General features: G+C 37.3%; 1 protein-coding gene across 4 annotated transcripts in view; it reads right to left on the bottom strand.

The window, feature by feature from the left end:
- Positions 1 to 24,175, bottom strand: part of PLXDC2 (plexin domain containing 2) — a 283,407-nt gene that overhangs the window by 14,004 nt on the left and 245,228 nt on the right. For all 4 annotated transcript variants that reach the window (XM_075419491.1, XM_075419492.1, XM_075419493.1 and 1 more), the window contains 4 exons: positions 19,494 to 19,554; positions 16,477 to 16,630; positions 15,044 to 15,082; positions 1,041 to 1,201 (listed from right to left, as the gene is read on the bottom strand). In XM_075419491.1, the coding sequence (XP_075275606.1) occupies positions 1,041 to 1,201; positions 15,044 to 15,082; positions 16,477 to 16,630; positions 19,494 to 19,554 (415 nt within the window). The remainder of the gene's footprint in view (positions 1 to 1,040; positions 1,202 to 15,043; positions 15,083 to 16,476; positions 16,631 to 19,493; positions 19,555 to 24,175) is intronic.

Below are 24,175 nucleotides of genomic sequence, written 5' to 3'. Positions count from 1 at the left end.
GGTCCAGCCTTTTACCAAAGCAATCCCTAGGTACATCCCTAGTGACACTTCCAGTGGTTCTGCACCTTCACTATCACCCATTAGAATTTGCTCAGGATCTTAAATGTAAGGGAATACTGCAGGTGGGGATTATGAAAAGCCAGAGTTTTCTTTCATGTTTAGCAACTCTATAGTTATCATAAGGTAGAGGAAGACTGCTGAGTCGAAAAAAGCACAAGTAAGTGTAGGCATTCACAGTTTTTGTAGAATCAAACACCTATGGAAAATGTTCCTTTCTCATTTTGTCATGTACAGTGGAGTTGAGCTGACTGAATGTCAGCATCTGCAATGCAGATATCTGCACCTGAGCTAGCTAACTATATTTGAGGGAGGAAAATGGTAATTTAACTAATCCTAAAGGAGATGTCTCAAATAAGTCAGACAAATTATGGTCTAAAAGAGTTTGTTTCTCTCTGCACTAATAAAAAGAGCAAAGGGAGATGATATTAGATCTAGATGTTAAAATTAGGTGATTAGGTGAAAAGGATCTTTCCCACACTCTGTGAAAAAGTGTTGAAAGATTTCTACAAGTGAAGCTATGGAACAGCTAACTCCTGTTTCCAGCTAAAAACTTACTTTAAGTCAGCTCCTCTGGAGAATTAATGAATACAAATATTTTATTTTTCCACAGGAAATTTAATGAAAAAAATCCCAAAATAAAATGCCAGTGCACATGACAGCTAATGGAAATGCTATGGTGAGGACAATGAAGGATAGGCAAGAGAAGTGGAGTGGTATCTGAGGTATATCTTTTAGATATATGTCCTAAGTAAAAACAAAAAGAAGTGATAGCAGTAGTAGTTAAAGAAGCAGCTGAGTGACAAACGTGGTAAGAACAAAACAGCATCACCTACTAGGCAAGATAGGTCCATTTCTTCAACACGGACACTACAAACACAAGAATACTTTCTAGATTTAGTTAAGAAAGTTCTATTGTGGAGACCCCAATTATACCAGCCAAATGACAAGACTAGTGACATAACATGTTACTTTTGTCTTACCTCTATAAAGAAGAGACTAGCCGCTGACGTTGGGTGATGATACATATAGATGGTCACGAGGACAGCTGCAGCCACAATGAGGACCAGGATTAGAATGCCGACAATTAAGCCAGCATGAACTGTTCCACCTTTCTTCTCCGCTGCACTGTCATCTGTGGAAGCTGCACAAATGGCACACTTATTAGCACAGTAACTTACGTCTTATCCATTCCATTTCACAGCTAGCAATTGAGCATTTGCTTTTTCTGTGTTACATGTTCCTTGTCTTCTACAGTCCAAGTTGGACAAAGATGTTAGGTATCTCTTTCCCACAACTGAATACACTCATAATCTTAATGAACAGACATTTCCACAAGTTTTACTAATTCTAACTCCATAAACAAGATTAATATCCTTTCTTTTGAATGCAGTCTGGACATTCTGAAGTTCCTAATTACCTTCATAATGAATTTTGCTTTGATTTTCTCATAAAACTATCGCAGTTGCCCTACAGACAAAAAGTACTAATTGAATACATTTTGAATGTTGTATTTTTTTAAAAGTTTCAAGTTGAGACATACTACAAACCCTTGTGAGGTCTAGCTAATAAACACATTATGAAAGCCTGATTCGTTAGCTAGGAGAGGAGTTTTGAACCACCCTCTGCAGCTGAATCAGACAGCCAAAAGTGTAACAGATGGATGTTAAATGACCCAGAAATATTCTAATCTTGTTCTGAATGGAACACTCATCATACCAAAGCATCACAGAAGACCATCCACTTAGTAAACCTGATACCGAGATGCCTCTCATGCTATGATGGTGTCAGGAGAAAAGAGGGTGTTCTCTGTCACACAAGAAACTTGTCAGCCATGCTTCCAAATAAGTGGCTGAAAGTCTTTTACCAACAGTGTAACCTTTGTGGAACAAGTCTCTCAATAAACTAGCCAACATCTGTAGAACTGCTTGTACTCAGGTGTGATTTCTACTTTGGACAAGCTGGAGTATCACAGCAAGTATATGCATTGTGATAAGCAATGATTCTTCAGCATCCTTGTGCATAAAAGAAGTGCTGTTCTACCCACCACTGCAGGCAAAAGAGCAATGCAGAAGCTTTAGACTTAAGAAACACTGGCAAAGCACTGGCCATTTGTCTTCACAAACATATCATTCTCCTAATATTCTCATCGCTTTCTGCCTTTTTGGTAATCCTTCAAATCACCTCCATGCCTTACTCCACACAAAACCTGTCTCCAGTCTCGCTTAAGAGAAATTTTCTTTTGATTTCACTTTTAAATTTCCTCTCAAAATGCTCATTTGCCATGCTGACTGTAATGAAAATTGCTGATTTCTACAGTCATCCTTTTTGTTGTGCCACCTCCCTGAACTATTTGTTTGAGTGTCTTAGAGTGTCACGGTCTGTGAGGTCAAGGACTGTCCCTTTTATTCATTCTTGGAAAACAGCTACTGAGTTGTGGGTACCGCTTCAAACAAGTTATTGTTATTAATAGTAACAACAACTACAACAACAATAATAACAATAACTGTACATGGTCTTTTACCATTCATCAGATTGTGAGTAAAGTGCTCCACGCTAATATTAAAAAAAAACACCTGGAAAACAGTAGAAGGGTCTGTTGATCTACATCCTTACACATTGTCAAACACCTTGTATGAGGGGCAATACGAGCAAACAGAAATGGTTAACCTGAGTGTAACAGCTTATGCACATGTGGCAGCACTTTTTCTCACCAGACCAACGAAAGCTGCATGGCCCAGCAGATTGCACGGCACCACTGTGACATTAGGGAGAAAAGAAAAGTGAAGATGTATTATCTTAGCCAAGAGCTATTTCTAACTAGAATACGGAAGTGAATCTATGGGACAGTGGAGGGACTCATCTACATTTCCCCTGCTTTTGTCTGTGTTTCCTCAATCTTGAGTCAGGACAGCTGAAATCCTGCAGCGTTGCTCTGCTTTTTTTCATGAAGTCAGTAAAACAGCTTGTGGAGTAAGAAGCTGAGTAACAGAATCAGACGATGAAGAAAAAGAACCCAGTAATTTGAGGGGTTAAACTAGGAGGTGGGAGGCATTGATGAAGCTAACAAAAAATTACAAGTGTGTACCTCCACTTAGGTACTGCCTAATCTTGAAGGTATCTTTCTTTTTACTGAAAAGTTCATGAGTACCTGTTCACACAGGAACTTCAGGTTTAATTTTGCTGACTGTGGATATCAGGTTTGAGCTTAGGCATGAATAGGATCCAAGAGCCAGGTGTGTCTGTGCCTAAATCCTACAAAGGGATTTACTTAGCTTTCTTCAAGCTTAGCTTTCTTAAAGCTCAGTTCACGCAGATGTATAGAAACTTTTTAAAAAAAGGAGTAGTCTCAGCCCTATTTAATTTTTTTTTTTTCCCTCAACACAATACATACAGTGAAAATTTCCAGGCTATCCTTTACATTGCAGTGAAAGAAGATATTACCTAGGATGTGGAAGATCTATTTTCAAATGTATTCCCACCCAAAGGGCCAATAAAATTCTTCGTGCTAGTTGTAGCACTATGTAGCAAAGGATGCAAGATTCGTAGTGGAGACAGGAAAGTGACCCTAAAAAAGGTTCCTCTAACTTTCAGGCAGCAGAGTCTTTTACTTGACCTAATCGTTAATAATTTATTAAATAGCTATTCGTTTTCAGAAAAGAATAGATGAATGTATACAAGCTCCAGTTTTAATTTCTGTTCGTGCACTGTAACAATATTTAGAACTTGCACATATATTGCAAATCGTCAAGCAAATGCAAATTAAACAATTGAAAGGCCATCAGGGAAGGCCTGCTTTATTGTATATGCTCTGGGTTGGGCTATTAATTCCCAGTGATGAGCAGTTAGTTGTGTGAGTCATGCTACTGCGAAGTAACTGCTCCCCAGAAGGAGCAGGGGATTCACATTTTTTCTGTCTCATAGTTGTCTTTTTGACAGCTTCGTACTCTTCGACTCTTCCCTTCAATGCCACATTGGTGCATCATAAACTACTTTATCAGTTGTACCCATTTTCAGGCCAATTTGCAGTAAACGAGTCATTTGTATTATTACTATGTTATGGCTGAAGGCAGAACATCATATTATGCATGTTAAAAAAATGCTGGACTTCAGCAAAAGTCCAAACCACTCTGTAAAGACCATCAAACTAATCCCCTTTGAGTTGACATTTTCTCAGTGTTTAGCACCCAGCTTTGCAAACGAGAATGCTGTCTCTTCCAAATAACACAGGTGACAACTGCCTGCCCAGATTGCTACTAGTCTAGGGTGGAGCACTGCCCAGACATCTGTCCAGTGTTCAGAATGTCAAATGCAAAAAATAATGAAACACAAGAAATGCTTTTCTTAAATGACAACAAGTGTAAATAACTGTAATTTCCATAATCAAAATTCAGTTCATTGACCCCAGGGCTCAAATGCTCATGAGAAATTGATTTCACTCTCTTTGTGCAGAGACAATAAACAGTGTTGTCAACTTTGAAAATATTCTCTGCCGCAAAATCAACCGACAGTTCTTTTAAAAAGCCACCAAGGGACATAGATGACAAAAAAGGGGCTCAGAAACTTTTTCAGGTGTGGAAATCTTATTAAGATTATCACAGCACATCTGCTGTTCCAGGCACGGCTAAATCCACGGGAGGATAATTGTCTTATGACCAATCCCTTCCCAAAAGGACCTGTCAGAGTGGAACTCTCCCCAAACTTTCATTTTCTTGTGCTCATAAAAGCAATTGTTACATACAATATGCTCTCTTTATAACTTGTCCCCAAATTCTTACATGCATAAACCTTTTAAGCAGAAGGAGCATGTTAACTTCGCCAAGGTTAGTCTGCTTCCCATTAGGTGCTGAATGACAGGACAGAAACAGCAAGTAACTTTGTTTCCCAAATACAAAGGCACACAACACAAACATGAAACAACTTCTCCTGTCAGAATGCTGTTTAAACACAATAAAAATGCTCTCGTTGTTTGCATGATAAACACATAAAGACTATATCATCTTTGATTTTTTATTACTATATTATGTCTCTAGTTATAGTCGTGTTAGTTTCCTTTGGTGTAGGAAAACCAAAAAACCTCAAGGAATTATAATTGAAAGACTTGCCCTGGCCCATTGGGACTGTGATGCTGACTTTAACAGGAACAAAGGTGCGTACAAACTGGGACTGCTTTTTAGAGCCTTTGCAAACATATTGTGGATACTTTTTCAACAGTGCTTTTCTCACTATTGCATATTAACTATGGAGGTCTGCAAAAAAATGAAATACATTGTTTTCTACTATCTAAATGTAAGTTTCACACAAAGTTTCTACTGTGATATTTTATGTATGAGAAATCAATATTGTGTACATACATGTACACCTCTCATGGTATGAGACAGAAAAGAGTTTAGTTACCAGAGACTAATATCTCTGAGAGCAGAGATACAAAAAAAGATTTATGGTAAAATGGAGAAAAATATGTGAAATTCTGGTACCTCCTGGCTAGAAAATTTCCTTTATATAAAATGACAAGAGACTATGGGCATACGACAGACAAAAAAGTAGAATTTCATTGTGTAGACTTTGCTTTTTCCCCTCCAAAAGCCATGTCATTCCTTTTTACTTTTGCATTTTGATCAGATGGTAAAAAGCTGCAATTCAAACTCACTTCTTGTATGCACATGCATCTTCAAGATAAAAAGGGATAAAACGCAATACCTTGTTTGACTCTCCTGACTGACACAGCTATACTAGCAAAGCTAGGGATATAGATGACCTAAATATCAGTAATCAGCCTAAAGATGATAACTCAGTATTGAGCTTTGTTCTTTTCTCCCCTCTTTTTACCAGAAGAATGAATTTTTGTGGCAAACCCCTGAATTTGTCACAAAGAGATAGAGAACAAACCCTGCAATTTCTTCTCATATAGGAATACTTAATGATAAATTGAATGTTTGCTGTTAGGTCACACGGCAGCAGTTGGATGAATTCCTAATATTCATCAAAAAACAAGATTTTTTTAGCTGGTTGGTCACATGAATATGAAACTATCACATGGGTGTGAGAGCATCTATGCAGCCCTGTTGGTATAGAAATGCTGGTTTATTAAGTTGACAATGTTTCTGGCATGGTCTTAGTTTTATGGCAAAATGAATCTGGATACAAGTGCATGAAAACTGCTCCTACAGATGAAGCAGACAGAAGAAACGTATAGATTTGAGTATAATCACGTCTACAGTAGAGACTTATGTACTCTTTCGTTACTATGAGCATGCAATACATAGATTAATCATTACAGAAACAGAACGTGAGATAGTATTTTCAGAGCCTCCATGCAAACATGCCATTTTTTAATAGTTTAGTTGTTAACTCTGGAACTTCCCTGGCATTCCTCAACGTACACGGGCACATTACGTAATGGCTGTTCTGGTATTGGCCATGATTTTGAAGCTGTAGCATGTCCAGCTTTATAAATAAATTTATTGATTAAAGTAGATTGTGCCCTACTTTTAATACTAATGCAAAATGAGTATCTTACGGTTCTTACGTGAAAACCTACTATCCTTCAAATACTAGCATAGGAAATTCAGATACACTTAACATATTATTATTATTACTATTACTGTAAAATTATTATAGAATCACAGAAACATGAAGATCCTTAAAGAATGCCATATTCAGATAACATAACACTTGCTGTGACAACACAATACAACTTTTTTATGTTGTGCACAGGGAAGCCATCAGAGACTGCAAGTTTTGTAATACACTGTAAAAAAGAACTCAGTCTGGAGTCCTGAGCTGTGGGGGAAGGTCAGATATACTGAAAGCTAATTTCTTTGCTGCCCATTTCTACTTCTTGGTTGGTAAACACAGGCGTGTACTGCTTAGGATAGATGTTATTTGATGTATAAGAAATCTCTGACAATATATACCGGTCTTTTTAAAAGTCATCTAAGCAAGGAATCAAGCAATTTTCATACCTCTCCAAGGTTCATTTTTGGGTAATAAAACTGTGTGCCAGTGGCAGTGGTGGAATATTCTGACTTTGGGCAAATCAGCTTAATTTGGAAGATGAAAACCATCTCTCCTCAATACTATCCCTGTTATCTGTCCGATACACTACTGTAGCTACATTAATCTCCTCTGACTACCCTTACATCCACAACTGTTCTTCTTCCATAGCCATTTGTGGACCATTATTGATCTGGTTCCTCGCATCCAGGAGCTTTAGGGTGTCTGATAGCTATTTCCACATGAGAGATCCCTACAAGCCACTTGGTAACACCTCCTGTTCGTCCGTTTGCTCTCCTCTTTGGGCAGCCAAACAGCAGAAACCCTTTCTTGCTGCACGGTCTGGTGCCAACCTGCACGTGCAGATCCAAGTTCATTCCACCAGTCCTCCACCCTAGTACATATGTAATTTCTAGCCTGGAAGCTTTTCACCCTATTTGCATGATGGTGGGTTTGAGTTAATATGCTCCTGCAGAGAGGGAAGACATAATGTTTAGGACAGCTGAGAGCACAGGGTTACAGCCTACAGTGAGCTCAGCAGAGCCACTGGATTTTTCCCCTCTTTCGGGCCCCCATTTACATTTGGAATGTGAGTCTACCAGGAGACTGCTTGTTTTATGAGGCAGGTATATGGTACTCCAAACCTAAGCTTTTTTCCTGTACAGACTCCTGAACAGATGATTAATGACCTATGTATAGTGACTGCGGGAGGGAATAAAGGAATCTACAGTTGGAAGGATTCTCCAGAGGCTCAGAGGAATCTCCATGAAAATGTTCTTCCTACCTCTTTTAGGAACAGCATGCTCTGGACTTCTCAGCTTCTTCATGGCAATGGAGTGTGATTTTCATGCTTTTGTGGGTTCATTCCCTTAGCATTTGTTAACATTTTGAGGTGAAGCCATTGCTCCACTTTACTTGGTATCATGATGATTTACAAAGTTATGGCTCGGCTAATGCTTTAAAAATTGGTTTCCGACTGCATGTAAGGAATGAAAGGTGTTTTTTGAGTGAGAATATTATGAACTATAACCCACAAATTCTGAATTCAATATCTGGCTTTGCTATCAATTTTCTGTAGGACCCAGGGCAACTCAATAAGTCTCTCCAAGATTGATCAACTGCTTAGTGCAGTAAATGGATGAGAGTGCACTAAAATCAAATCCCTCTGTTCATAGGATCATAGCACTCTAAATACGTTAGCTAAGGACTTTCATTCTACTCTAAAATATCACCTAATGCTACAACAGTTGTTATCAGTATTAATTTTAGTTTGAGTTGCTTGAGGCCGTGTAAGCCATTACAGTACTTAGTAACATCAAGCAGGGGCCATCACAAAGCTCAATATTGTACCATATTGTACCGTGCCATTTGACCTGGTAAGGCAACTGACTGTTGCTAAATCTAGAAAAGTAACAAGTTACCAGATTAGAAAAATTTCAATTCAGTCAGCCCATTGATCTCCATTTATATTCACATGTAGTTTTCAGAATAATGCTTCAAGCTGGTAAAAAGTCCACAAATTGTATGTGTTTAACAAAATCAATTTAACGTGTGCCTTTACAGCAAAGTCATGACAACTGTAAGAGTAGATACCGTATATCATTTTATATCTGGCTTAGAAAACCAAACTGGTATAAGTTAGACTTCAATAAAAGTTGAAGTGTCTACAAATAGTTGTTCCGGTTTAGCTAAACTGTTTTAACAACATGCTTCTTTAACCTAATGTGGTATATAATGCCTAACACGATGTAAAAATACCCTTTTGTGCTAGAGGCAGAAAGTGACATTAACTTTCTAGGGGATGCATTCCAGTGCCACTACTTTTGAAAATCCTGTGCCACTATTTGTTTGACTTTCTGCAGATTGGATGGGTGTTTTTTACATATTCTGTGATGACTGGTGTAATAAGATCATGACAGAAAAATTGGGACACAGTGGAGAAGCAAGAAATTCTGGAAAAGAGATAAATGTCTTGTTCTAAATAATATTTAAGTACAATCCAAAGTACGATGAAACGAACCAAAAATTGTTAATGCTACCACTTAAAATGTCCTAAGGATAAAGATTATTAATCTGTGATTCTATTTTTTTCATTTTTCTTACAGAATGGATGAGTTCAGCACTTATCATTTGTATTTACTTTAAAAAACACAATGTAGCCTACTGGTCACTGCATATAGTATGTAGAATACATTTCTTCCTGTGTCTGATGCACAAGGAAGATGGGAATATTTGTATCAGAGGATGTTGCTTTACCAAACTTGTGTTCTTGGCTTTCGATGGCTCTGTTTCTATAAGACATCTGTCAGCAGGCACTGATGCAGTGTCATACTGAACATCAGCAAGGCTGTATATGCTTTCCTGAAGTCACAAGATTTCCTGAGAAGGAAGAACTCGAATTACACTGGGTACATCATTTCATGTTTCTTACAGCAACATACTAATGTTTTTCTATTCTGAGTGCTACAGCTGAACTTGCAGAAAGCAGTGAGCAGCATTTAGCAAATTGCTTGGGGTCTAAAGTTCAACTTTGATCATGCTTTGATCATACTGAAGGAAACAAGAGAGATCTCTAATATATCATAAGACCTCTCTCTAATTAATGCTGAGAATAGACCGCTGAGAAATGATAGAGGACGAACAGCTTGAAAATATTCAGGGACAAATAGAGAATAAAATAGGGAGATGTATCAGCATTTCTTAGCTTGTAATCTGCAGTGTGAAATACAATACGTGGGAAGACTTGCTGATTTATTTGAGTTATATTTTATTTGTTGCCTTTGGATTTTCCCCCCTACTCAAATATAACAAAAAAGGTAAAAAAATCTGATAAACTCTGTTTACAAGGCTTTTACTGGTTTATTTTATAATCAAGGTGGTTAATTGTTCTTCTTGAATCTACCTTTCTTCATATTCTTATCCTATTAATACATTTCTATCCCTCACCATCTATTTTTCTGGTCTCTGTGTTCTGATACTTTTCTCTATGTCGTCTTCTATTTCTGTCACTACTGAAACCATTGCAAAGCCACTCCTTGATAAAAAATCTTTTATACAAGTACAACATATAGTACAGCATAGATAAAGTAAACCTTATGACAAGCTGTCTCCAAGGAAATGCTTGCTTGCCTAAAATTGTATGAACCCTGCAATTTTAGGGGAATATCAGCAGTTTCGAGTAAGGGGAACATACAGAAGTAAGCACATAATTATATCACTCATAAACTAATCTCAACCGGATTTTTGCAATAATGTTGAAAACCTTAAATCATCCCTTTTTCATGACAGAAGAGTGGAAGAAGAGGTCTGCATCTTGGTCTGCCAGGTTTCTGGACAGGAATGGAAACAAAACACATTAGCTAGGACACCCTGAGGAGAGTTAATGTAAGGAAACCTTGGGTACCTACAAGTAACGTACCTACTCTTAGCATGTTATTTAGATTTTTCTCTGTAGCTGACAGAGATAAGCACCTCTGTATAGTAACTGATCCCACTTTGGGTACTTCTTTTAGGGTGGTATTAATGACTTCTCTTGCCTATTGCTTACCACTGGCTATGAGAAAGGACCAAAAGCAGAGCTTGTGGCTTTCTGCCTAACACGAGATGACATGAAGCCTCTGGAAGGTCATTTCCTGTGGCTAGACCAAGATCTGACAATAGAACAAAGTCATATCCTGTGGATCTTATCTCATAAAAGGTCCAATTTAAAACATTTTTAAACCACCATGAAGATCAGGTTTAGCATTGTTTAACTTAATGCGTTTTACTTTAAAGTGGGAGAGGACTCAGCTAATCTGTAGTGACTTGTTAAACCTGAGTTAGCTATTTTGGACTGTGTGGTCATAATAACTTTTGTTATGTAAAAAATATTTATTTTCCCTAAAAGGTTGGCTTGTCTCTTTGTTGAAACAGGTCTCATTTTATGGATCATTTAGAAACTTAAGATATTAGAAAGAAAGAAGTTAGATGATTCCTAGCAGGCATGAACTAGTGTTCAACATGTTGCAGATGGAGTTCAGGGTACACAAGAAAAACAGAATTGAGTCTTCACCATAATTTGTCAAGAATTCCTATGGTAAGAAGAGCTCAGACAGTAATTTTAAAAGGATATTAAGAAGACAGATAACTAGTGGGAGCTAGTTTCCAGGCATATGGACTACTAAAAAACCAAAATAGCCTTTGCTAAATTTATCACTGTATACAAGATATATAAAAGTATGATCTTTTTCAAAACTTGGGTCTGCATTTTGGTCATTTCTTATGAAGTTTCCTAATCTTTCAAATTAAGCTCTGCGTAGCACTAATGTTCATCCCGCACGTGACTAACGTTCGTATCTTGACCATCTTTGAAAAAGTCTATCACAGAGTGAAAGCAGCTGGACACAGACATTTCCTAGAACTACATATGCTACGATGGACTTGTTCACAAACAATACAGCTTTCTGCCTCAGGTAGATGTTTTTTGCATAGCTTTGCTTTTTGTAACAGTAGTTTCTGTATGTCTTGATGAATGAGGAGCGTAACAGTTTCTCTGACACTTACTGTCCAAAACACATGCACTTTTTTGACTTACAAAGCTGAAAGATTAAGACGGACTTATAGCAACCAAATCATCACAATAAGGTGTTTAAAAAGGTCAAATAAAATGTCTAGATCTGCTGGCCAATCATCTAAATCATCCACCAAAGAGTTCTCAACAGGAAAATACTGCATTACTGTACAGCCACAGCCAATTGCCCACAATTTTTATGAAAAATTAGGCTTTTAAACTGGTTAGTCAGCTGTGTTCTGTTAGAAGAAAAATGAAAAAAACAGCAGAATCTGCAATTAATAACAAAAAAATACATTTGTAGTGCAGGACATAACTTAAAACTTACAAAATGCTTGTTATTTTAAAAAGAATTAAATTTAACTAAAATTGTGATGGCATGCCAGCTGTATTTTAAAGTGGTTTAGGCATGTATATATTAGGCATCTGTCACGTGTCTATGAAGAAAGAGGGAAGACAGAAGAAACAGAAACAAGCAAATTTGAAATGTATGTTTAAATAGGCCACAGAGGATAGCTGTAACTACAGCACTAATTTGCAAGTAATTTTCTCACATAAATAAATGGTCAAAGCAGTTTGATGAAATTTAATTTAAATTTAGTTCCTGCCTTATAACATTTGGTTTCAGAAGTTCCAGGCAGAGGCGAGATGCAGAATTTCTATACAATCCTTTTGTTGTACCTAACCAGATATTGACTGCTATCATCCAAGGACGCATCAAGCTATAGGCCATCATTGATCCATTATAGCTTTGGTTTTCCTTTATAAAAGGTTCCTTTTCATTAGAGTTTTAAAGGATCTAGTGTGAGAAAGTAAAGACCCTGCATTTGTGACCTGAAATAATCTACTCTTTATGAAAGGCTGACAAATCACAGAGAATCAAAGAATGTGCCTGCGGCTGCAGAGGTTTTATCTGAGCGTAATCTAGGGGTCACTGGAAAATTCAATGCATAATTGAAGATTCATCAAAAAGAATTTCTCAGATTAAAAGCTACGTTTACTGTGTGAATGAGAAATCCTGGTGTGTTGCTTTGCTTCTGTGTTGTTTGAAGTCAGTTTCTTTTTTTGAATTTCTAGAATAAAAGAAACAGCTGAAAGAAAATGAATAATCACATCAGGTGTTGGTTTATCCTCATAAAATATAGCAGCTTTCTGCATGGAAATGGACTTTTGATATTTAAGATAACTGATGCCCCAAACCCTACCACCTCACTCTATCAAGTAGGCCACAGCCGTCCTTCACTTGCTCTAGTATTCAACACTTTGTTTGTTTTCACAGGGTTTTTCTTTTCAGATCTTGGGCAAAGACTAGGTAAGTGAAAAAGTAATCCTGAAAGAAACTTGGATGTGTTTTCTAAAGACCACCTTTTGAATTATTTTTTATATAACAGGATATTATACTGAACTGTTCATGAGATGCTCAAGACAGAAGAGCTGCCTGGTCCCAGGCCAACCACTGGCCGTGGAGTGATGTCTCGTGGGGAAGGGTGTGAGCGCTGCTCAGCTGGGAACATGGCTCAAGCACAGAGCAGACATGAAACAGAAGAATGAAGTGTGGACTGATTCGCCTCGTCTACTGATCTTTAAGAGCACTGAAGCATTTTTCACAACAAAATAAAAAGCAATTTGATTTCAAGAAGAGGAACAAAGGTTCAGGGACATTCGCATAGACAAAATGCCTAAAAGTACTACCCTGAGTTTATAGATTACCTTATTCCAAGGGATGATTTATGTGTTAAAGCCATGTCAGACAACAGCACTGCCAACAAATGGACAATTGTACAGCATGTGACCAGCTATGCTTTGATTAGTGACAGTAAAATCACAGAGGAGCGACTGGTGAGGAAGGGGATGACAACTGCTTCCTCTGGAGTGGGAAGATCTCTAATTTGAGGGACAGAGAAAATAATGGCTGAATATTACTGAAAAACAAATGACAGGAAAACAGACCAAAATGCTAAGTGGCATCTGCACCCGTATTTTTTCAGAACTTGAAAAAATGTCTATGAGGTCCCTGAGAGACCACTATGCCTCAAATGTCCTTACCAGCTGCACCTGGGACCTCTGCCCACAGGGTTGGAGACTCTATGTAAGCTTAAGCCCAAGACTAAGGTATGTTGTGGATGTACCTGTATTCAGCCCCATCTCTGATCTTGTCTGCCGGACCAGCCTTGGATCTATGCTGCAAGTAGGTTGTCTCCAGTCGTATCTCTGGCCATGTCTCCTTGGATTGACCTTGGAGCTGTGTTGTAGCCTTATCTGTGGTCCTGACTCTTTTTGCGGCTTACTGGACTCTCTGTATGGGCCTGGTTCATCACCTCATCTTCTCTGGGACTGCTGGCGGGAGTGGCTTCCTTCAGTCCTTGCCTGAGCAGTGCTGCTGGCTCCTGCGCCTTGCCTGCTCCTTCACTGCTCCCAACCTTGCCTTGTCGACCTAACTTCCTGCCTTGACCCTGCACCTGCCTCATCACTGCAGGCTCAGCTGATGGTCACTAGGATGGGGCTGACCCCAGCTGCTGCCCCTGAGCTGCTGGACTTGCCTTGTGTCCTGTCTGTGCCTGCTGCCACGATTACTGCTGGTTCCCCTGCCCCTGAGGGAAGCTTGGTGCTCCCCGCTCAGAGGAAAAGCAATCAGAGCCAATAATATTCCCCTTTATATTAATGGAAATATAATTTATTTTAATTTGCTCAACAAATGGTCATCTGCTTTCATAGACCATTCTGAAGCCTACAGAAAGCAACCCGAATCTTTCCTTTCTCCTCAACAAACTCTACATTGGCAGTGAATACAGACATAGCCTACCTCTAATGACCCAGTCCTATTCTAACTAATAGAAAATTCTCATCAACTTCAAAGGGAGAAAGAACAAACCTCAGGTCTCAGTCGCTGAACCCACAAAGAAGATGACAAAAGCTGTCCCCTGCAGAGCCTCATTTAACAGAGGCCTTTATCAGTAAGACATGGTGATCTTATTAACTTGCATGGGGAATGCACATGGAGCAATACAGGATCTCTGCTAGTACAGAAATACAGATATAAAATGGATATGTTTATTAATAAAATGTCCTGTAATAATTCAGTATTATGAATGAATTTATAACAAAATATTGTTGTTCAGAACTAGCATCATATTCTTTCTTAATACAGTTAATAACTGTATTAATACAGTTAAAAATTTACTTAATATGTCCATATTTGGAAGTTCATTAAACCTGGTGTTTTATTCAAGCGTTATAAAGAGAGTTGTAAAGGTTTAATTTACTAATCAATTGCTAAGTTTATTTGCTCTGCTGCTCTTCCACATAGATGTGGAAGGCTGAAATCCCTTGATAGTCTGGTAAAAGCTATTCCTACAATCTGATTTAGATTCATGAAGTTTGGTGGGGTATAATTTGACAAACTACTGACTTTATTTACAAACAAAAAAATTAATTTCTTACCTCCATTATCTTTTAGGTGCAGTGCTATCTTGGTGTCGTCTATAAAGGAAATTCAAAGTTAGTTGCAGGAAAATGCATTTTTCTAGGTCACGAATCATTTTAGGAATGACTTTCTAATATACAAGAAATTCCACAATTAGAAAAAAATTTGGCACTCAACTCAATGCGAATTAGAATGTGGTGTTCTTATCTATACTGAGAAACGCTTTACTTCCTACTAAAAAAAACATTTGTAAGAGTGTTACAGTGTAAAGGAAGATTCAAAATACTGGTAAATAAGGGTACTAGAGTCTGTCTCATCGCTTTTACAAATAACTCATTTATGTTACACGTTCATACACAGCTTGAGCATTCTATCATATAAAGGACTATGTGAACAAACATATGACAATAAAATAAAAAAATGAGTTGATTCCTTTTCTAAGAATTATGAAAAGGTCTACCAATTTTAAATCCTGTTTATTCCTCTTCTTGTTGTGAGATTTAATGAACGAAGTGTCAGGCAATAATGCTGCTAATGCAGTCCAAATCCTGCACTGACAGTTTCTGAACTTCTCTTGCTGCAAACAAAACCAGACTTTCTTATCAGTAGATTCCCATCTTGTAATGCCTTCAGCTCAAATCTTCCTGTCACAGACCACTTCAAAAATCTGCACGCACCCAGCATCTTTTCTTGTCTTAACACACAATTTTAACAGAAACTTCACCCCTGCCCCTTCTATTTTATAGATGCTATTTGGTTAATCTGGGTTAGCTTTTCTAACCAACTGAATTTTCTCCAGAAGCAGGGAAGCAGCATATCTCAACCACAGAAAGGCAAGATTTAAGCAGCCAGTGGAACAAGGATAAGAACTGATACACCATCGCTTAACCAGTATATTCGGTTCAGAATCCTATAGAAACTATTTCACAACAGTGAGCACTACATGAAAAGAACAGTGTCAACTCACTGAAAAAAAGTAGACAGGCAAATTTCAAATAGGTTTTTAACTTGGGTTATCTCTAATTTTCACCTGGCTACACAGAATACCTAAAGGGATTCAAAATTCATTAAGTTTGTGATGCAGGTTTCTTCACTAACTTTAGCATGGCCATCTCATCTGCCATTTCAACAGGGTTTGGACCCTGGCCTAATGGTTAGAAGAACAGAAACAACTCATAACTACAACTTCTCCAGAAGTCTGCCTGGCTTATCCGTGCGCCCCCAGCACCACCCCCTCCTCCAGCACTCATTCCCTTGGCACTGTACTGTTGTGACAGCAAGTTGCAATTTAAAAGCAGTAACAAATATTGCCTTGACTGCAATCCCCATCTCCTTCCACTGTCCCAAAGAGAAAAGGTCAACATGAACACATACTTAGAGGAAATAAATTACTTTTAGACTTGCAAATGACATGTTTGCACTATAGAGCAATGCAGTCTATATACTTCACCTTCTGTGGGCAGGCTAGTCGGCAGGTGGGAAGTGGTGGAACCTCTCGTGGTCGTTAAAACTCTGAATTTTGTGGTGGTTGGCAGAAGGGTGGTGGCGGAGTATGGAGGTGTTTCAGTTGTGTCTATATTCTTCTCACAAATCTTATCTTTGGACTGTTGGGAAACAAGAAAAACAAAGAAGAGAAAACTAATTCTCAGCGGAGACTGTCACAGAATGAAGAATTTAAGCATGGACAAGCTGTCAGGATAAAAAGAATGAAAATGGAAACACTAAATCAAGGAATTTCAAGAGCTGCTTAGTTTCTTTTTTTTTTTTTTTCTCCTTTGAAGTGCTCTACACAGCATTCAGCAACATACATTTTTCATTTAGCTGCAAAACTTACAACACTGAATTGTTAATGCCAGGGCTTCAAAGTCATGTCTGAATGTCAAACATGTTATTTCCCGTAATCAGATTTTAACATATAAGATTATCATTCAAATTTTAACTCTTCTATTGTGAATGCTCACTGCCATTGGTCTGGGTGCCACAACACATGTTAAAAAAGATACATGGGAATTAAATTGTAGCTCTTCATAGTGAGTAATGTGTAGTTAACTGGAGGATTTAATTACGCTTTACATGCAGTTATCACAGAAGAATATGCATATATGTGTAAAATGTGTGCATGTACTCAGCCTATAGAATATTTATATGCCAAGCTATAGAGCAACACATTGACTATATGCCTATTAATTCTATATAATATTAAAATGTCACATATTACATGTGAACATACTATAACAATTATGATATAAAATATAACTATGATAAAATTTAAATCATAAAATATAATAATCATACAAATGATTATATTATATTAGCATACCATAAATAATATTCACCATCATATAATAATTTAACTTGTTTTTCATGAGCAAATATTTCTACAGAAATCTCAAGTCTTTTAAACTGTTTTTAAAATTTTATAATTCTGCAGGTGTAATAAGTATTTTCTTTTATGGATCACAGTTTTTCAGGAAAATACATCCAATTAACTAGCAGCAAATATAGGAACTGCCTGTAAGTCCTGCTGTCCCCATTCATTTTAATGAGAAGTGGAATCCTGCAAAGCCTGCTCATTTTGTTGAGATCTGGCTGTCAAAACCCAGTAGGTGTTTTCTTTCTTTTAATATGTATGGGTATTTTATTGTCCTTTGTTTTACAAGAAAGAATATATCACATTAAAAAAGGTATCAGTACCTGCAGTATAACTATTTAAATTTCTTCATATTTTAGCCTGAAAACCACTGTTAACTTCACTGATGCACCTGAATCAAAATTTACCTCAAAATATATATTACAAAGAAGGTAACATTACTATGAGCATCCTCTTTATTCATCCTCTTGAATGAATGCATCTAAAATTAACCTCTGTGTGCTAATTATTGATCCTTCATTAAACTCCAGCAGTCAGCTCAGGCATCATTCTGGAAGATGCTAATTAAGCTGTTACTTCTACTCCAGAGTGCCTGAAAGCTAGACTGTGAGCACCAGTCAAGCAGCCTGAAACCGTACAAATCAAACTGTTAGTTTCTCAGATACGCTTAGGGTATCAATAATTTCCTCTCAGATCATGTACTAAGCCTTGGCACACTAGATGGGTTAAAACAAGAAGGGAGAAGCAGAATGGGATGATACTGTCATGCAGAGAGCGGTTTTTTGGATAACTTCATCTACAGGCACGAGTGAGTCCTAGCTAATTACAGTCTGGATTAAAGCAATGCAAAGGTTGTGCACTATAACAACCAATACTCCCAGCAACTTTTACTTTATGTTCTTGAAAATGTTGGCCTCCACAGACAAAATCTCACAGAAATTCCATTCTTAAATGATCAGCTTACAAACTGCAAAGCTGAAGCTTCAAGCCCAGGTAACAAGGCAGTATGTAGGATGCAGTTATTTTGCAATTACAGTTATAAGAAAAAAGTCTCTTCCATCAGACTGGATTTATATCATTACTTCTCTTTGCTTCTGCTGAGAATAAAACAGAATGTGCTTTCTAACTAGACACTTGGGGCTACATTTTGCCCTCAGTTTCACCTGACATTACACTTCAAAAGGGCTATGTTGCTGAAACACATGACTGAATTTAGCTCTTTCAGCCAAAATGGAAAAGTAACTGCTTTTTTATGGCCATCAGGAGATTAAAATTGTCATAAACTGATTTGTTCCGATTACCACACTCCTCAAATGAAAACAACAACAAAAAAGAACACTTAATCCATAAAGCCTTCTAAAGGGAGGACATTGGGAAAGAACTAGAAGTAAGATATTTATATATGTCAATGAACATATGTGTCATATTTATATATGTCAAGGAACATATATATGTTATATATGACAATGAACTGCTCTGGTCCAGGACTACCCTGAGTACCTCTTTCAGACTAGGCCCATAGTCCCTGTTTGACAGTCCACCACTACCATAATCAGGTGTCTTTCTCGTTCTCTCACCGCCTCTCCAGGCAAGGACATCCAAATTCCTTGTAGCTGTTTTTATTTTTTTTTAATATCTCTGAATTCATCTATGTAATTTCTTCTGTGCTAAATGATTTGGCCAAATTTCATAACCAAAATGCAAGACATGTAATGCCTGTTTTTCACTTGAGACTACTCTGGCAGAAGGTTTTCTGAGATGAGGAACATCACAGTTAAGAGTCAGAGATCTAGGAGAAGAACAGTGCAGTGACTTTGCTTTGGGGAAAGCTTTCTGGTGTTTTTCTTTTTTATTTAAAGTATTTTCTCAAAGCTAAAATTTTTATCCTGTGTCCATTTTATTCCCTGAAATAGGGAGTGAAATTGCTCAGCCTATTTTTCTTTACTATATGTTATAGCATTTCCACAGAATGACAAAGTTAAATATAGCTTGTCTTTGTCTTGAAACCATGCTTCATAATATGAAGAACTTAATTAAGAGCATCATAAGTATATAAATGGCCTCTGATGGACTGAGGATGTAAACTACTCACATACCTCTTCAGGGCAGCCACTGTCTACCCAGTCTTGCCGGTGACGGTCAAATCCACTGGAGCATCTTTAAATGATGAAATAGATAAAAGTTGTCCAGATGGAAATAGGAGGAAAACAAGAACAAGAAAGGAAGACAGAAGAGAATGACAGAGACAATAAGTAAATGACGTGATTTATTTTAAAATCTGTATGATTTATGTGGTATTACTTTTATTCAAGAGGCTGTTGCTGCAATATGAGTCAATCATTTAATTCACTTCAGTGAAAGGCATTTCAATGAATGAGTTATTATTTTAGGTGGGTTTTTTTTTAATTTTTAGTTTTTAGATAGGAATATCTCCCTTCCACTGGATAAGTATTGTTAAGACTACACAGAGCCATAGCATTTTTAAGTTTGATGTCAGCTGTATGGATGTAAATTGGTTTAACTGTTTCTGTCCAGACTTCTTAGCCAGGAAAAATTAATCCCACAAAGGATGTAGTGAACCAGTCACTGCTTTTATCAGGCAAGGTGATCTGAGACATCAAGATACATGTATAAAGACCTGATCAATGTTCACAGATTTAGATAACAGCTCCTCTGAAAAGCCTTCATGACAATTAGAGAGTACTGTACAGCTGCTTCTGTCCCCTCACTAGCTGCAGAAAACTTATGTCGCATGCATATTTCTTATCAAATTAGGTGAGGTTAATAACCTGCTTGCAATATCATTTCTCATTTGCAATATGTAGTGAAGAAATTTTAAAGCAACTTGTAACACTTTAATGTAATGATTTCCCTGGCAATCTCCATCTCATGAGAGTCTTATCAGTGTTTAAACAGTAAGTTAGGGTTTCCTAGACAACAGGCAGCATTACAAACAAATAGCATTATTAAAATGGCAAGCAAATAACTAAACCACGATGTCTGACTTTGAACGAGATTCTCCTCAGTTAGGGTTTTTAAATTTTTTTTTTCCTGCGTTCATTTTCTGTAGTAATTTTTTATGAGACTGGATGATGTCATTTTGCATCCATGGTCATAACTTACCTGACTGCACAGCAAACAACTTTCTCATTGTCTTTAATAAGACTGTGCAAGAAAATAAGGCCACTGTTATGGTTAGTTGTATTCATGGAGTAATTTTTTGTTCTCAATGAACTGAAAGATGCCAAGACATGCCAAGCACTACCCTACTTCAACTGAGGTAAACAGGTGCATTTGGAAGAATGGAACAGTGGAATAATTTTTATAGTAGGAGAGGATGTTACAAGAGGGTGTAAACAACATTAACAACACACTTGGGATAATAAACTTCTCTATAAAATTATTCTGAGCAGAATCTACAATGTCAAAGACAAAAGATTTTGAGAAAATGTTGATTCTCTTGTTAGTTGTACTTGCACTGCTCTACACTTCATCATTTGCAACGTTACCAGTAAAAATATCCCAGCTCTAACAGGTGCCAATTACCACTCACTCTACAGCAACTGACTTTTCCAAAAACCTATTGCAGTGAAGAAAGAAGATGCCCAAACCAGTAACATATTCCAGAGAAATTTATTTTTCTTCTTGCTGAAGTTGAGTGAATGAGTGCTATACTGGGAGCTCAGTGCTGCCTCCCCATCTTTGGGGCTTTCTGTCTCCATGACTGTTTGAGAGAACAAGGAAGACCTTGCTAAGCAGAAAGAAATGATGAATTTACATTCCAGGTATGAGTAGAACACATCTTTTTGAAGTCTCAGTCTCTCCTACTTTTCTATAATGTTTGAAGAGGTTCATTAGCAACTTCTGTGCCTATCCTGAAAGAGAACTGCACTAATTTTCAGAGGTGCTGAATACTCACAAACGCATTGCATTTCAGTCATACTGCTCTGGCTAAAATCTAACGGGAAAGAGGATATTGCATATGTCTGAAAATCAAGCCCAATATTCAGACATGACTTCAAGTGACTCCGTAAATTCCTACAACAGAGGCAATCACTGCAGTCACCTATCCATACTAATTCAAACTCAACTGCACATAGACCTATTAAGGATTAATAAACTTTTATCTTAGATCTGATCTTGTATCCAAATGGTGTCAAACTTCAGGCTCCAAGGGTTAAATGAATAAAAGCTTATCCCAGGTGCACACATTTACAGTTCTTAAGTCTTTTCTGACCAACTGCTGAAATACAGTGGCAAGTAACATTGCTGGGGTTGATTTTTCCCCTGGAATTAACAAACCACCAAAAGTTGAATCTAACATGCAAGGACTTGGAATGGCTCTTTCAAACATCTGAGATGCTCTTCAGATGACCCTACCTTAAAGAACAATACATTAAACCCTGGACACTGTTTATTTAACATTTTCTCTTGATGCAATGGTGAGTCCAAATAGTATTATCAGAACACAGCTTTATCAGGAACTAGACAGGCTCCAAGCAAAACTGTTTGTGAACTTCCTTTGACGCATGTTTCAATGAGATACCAGCCGTAGCAGATACTATCATTGCTTCATTGTTGAGTTAGAATTCTGGGAACTATCATTTCACTGCACCACCCGCTCTTCCGACTGCATTTTTAAGACCTTCATCTAGTAGCATGGTGATAATCCCTGTGGCCATTAAAACATTGGAGCAGATTTGATTAGCTATGCCATTCACGCCATCTGTCAACATGGCCATTTTATAACAACTTCATTTTCAAGTGATGACTGATATCACCTCTTAGCAAAGCAATAACAAAGATGATATAGGAAATGAGAATAGGGACATTCATGAAATGTAAGGAATTTGGGGATTTGTGTGGAATTCAGGAGTACTGGTTCAGGGAGCAAAGGGAGAATTAAAGTCTCTGCCTCTGCACGCTACACATATAGCAATGATGGTGTGGTACAACTAATGAAGCTGAGTCTGGGTAACAAGAAATCCTTGTTAAAATCTAACAGGATCCTTTCAGTGAACTGTACGTAGGCAGAAAAGAGAACGAGGTGTCATCAGATCTACCAGATGCCATTTACCTCTGTTTGGCAAAGAATATTTAAATGGCAAGAAGTGTCCATTCAGTGCATGAGCTGAGATGCTTTGCTGCTTCTTTTTTAAGAGAGTTCACTGAGGATTAATAATAATAGTAAATCAGATATCCTGTGTACAGAAAATTCATCAAGGTTTAACCTGTGAAAGCTACACACATAGTGGAAAATCATCGTGAAGGAAAGGGACAAAGTCTGGATGGAAAAATCTTTTCACCAGGTTGAGTTGGTATAAGACAGTCAAAAACATTCAAATGCACAGCACGTGTCCTTTAAATCAATTATTCCCTAGGGTTTTTTTTTGCCAGGATATCTGTAACAGCATATGAAGAATGGATTTCTGGGAACTGAAAGGCATTCCAGAAATCTGAAATGATTTCTTAAATACCATGCAATTACTCAGTTCAGTTAAAATGTTTATTAACTCCTCCAAATAAGAGGTTAACCTGGAAAATTAAATAGAAAATTGAAGAGACAGAACTCTTTTTCTGCCTTTAACCACTAAGGATAGCCCGCCACATTAGGAAAAGATTAAGACACTTTCTAGGTTGCTTGAATTACTAAAAAAAAGAATCAGAACAGTTTAAAGTGGTATTCCTTTCCAAGTTCAAGGACATAGAAAGTAAAATACAAAAATAAATAAATATAAAAAATGTACTAAAAAAAACCCACTGGAACTTTTTGTCTGTCCAGTTGAAAAAACTCTTAATCATGGAGAGATTTTTAGAGGAAAAAAAAGCACTATCTTTGTGCTAGGACTGCCTTTGCTTCCCTTTACTGCAGAACAGGCTCCATTTTGGTCCCTCCATCCTTCAAACATCTCTTTCTTGTCACACTGTGCTGTCTAGGAAAAGACTATATTTTCCTTGCTTTGTCATTTTCCACTTTCCCTTGTCACAAATGCAGAACTTTATCACAGCTCGAAGAGCTTAGGAAGCTCATGTGAAGTGTCACTGTGAGTGACTGTGGTAAAAATTTGTAAGGTATTTGAACGGTATTTGTGCTTATCATCTAGCTATCATACATCTGAATTCAAGCATAAATGTGTTGTCTGTATTAATCCTTTACTTAAATATGCTGCTTAATTAAACTGTACTTCAGAATAAGATGACAATTTGAATTGTTAGAAGAGAATTTGTTCCCACCTTGCTGTTATAAGGTGAGAATAGCTAAGATGATTTGCTTAATAGAAAGATTTTAAACATACACAACTACAAACAGCCTGTACTATCTTAATGTTTATGAAAAATTCAAATATAATTACCAAGGCATAGTTAATACTAGGTGCAGTATATCTGTGTCTGCAGCACAGAATTCCGTCTTTGTCTTAACATTTGTCTCAACATTTCCCACATTCAGATTATGATAAACAGGATCAGAGAAAGGCACAAATTTCAGCAGGCAATCTTCAAACTGATGATGGTTCCACAATTTTATGGGACAGAAAGTTTGGAAAAATATAGCTACATGTTCTGTAAAGTACTTCTGCAATATCATGTAAACAGAGAAGTAAAAAGATGTTAAAAAAAAGTGCCATTATTTTAGAATAAAAGAAATGGAACATGAGTAAGACTCAATATTTGTAACTGACAAAACATGTGAACAGGCCGTAGGAAATAAGGACTCCCACAGGGAATTCTTGCTGTTGGAAGAATCTGAGAATAAAAGTGGGCTAAAAGAAGTAAGTTT

Source organism: Opisthocomus hoazin, chromosome 4 (assembly GCF_030867145.1).
Source record: "Opisthocomus hoazin isolate bOpiHoa1 chromosome 4, bOpiHoa1.hap1, whole genome shotgun sequence".
Classification (NCBI taxonomy): domain Eukaryota; kingdom Metazoa; phylum Chordata; class Aves; order Opisthocomiformes; family Opisthocomidae; genus Opisthocomus; species Opisthocomus hoazin.
Note: the sequence above shows the minus strand (reverse complement) of the source record. Positions and strands in the feature narration are given on the sequence as shown.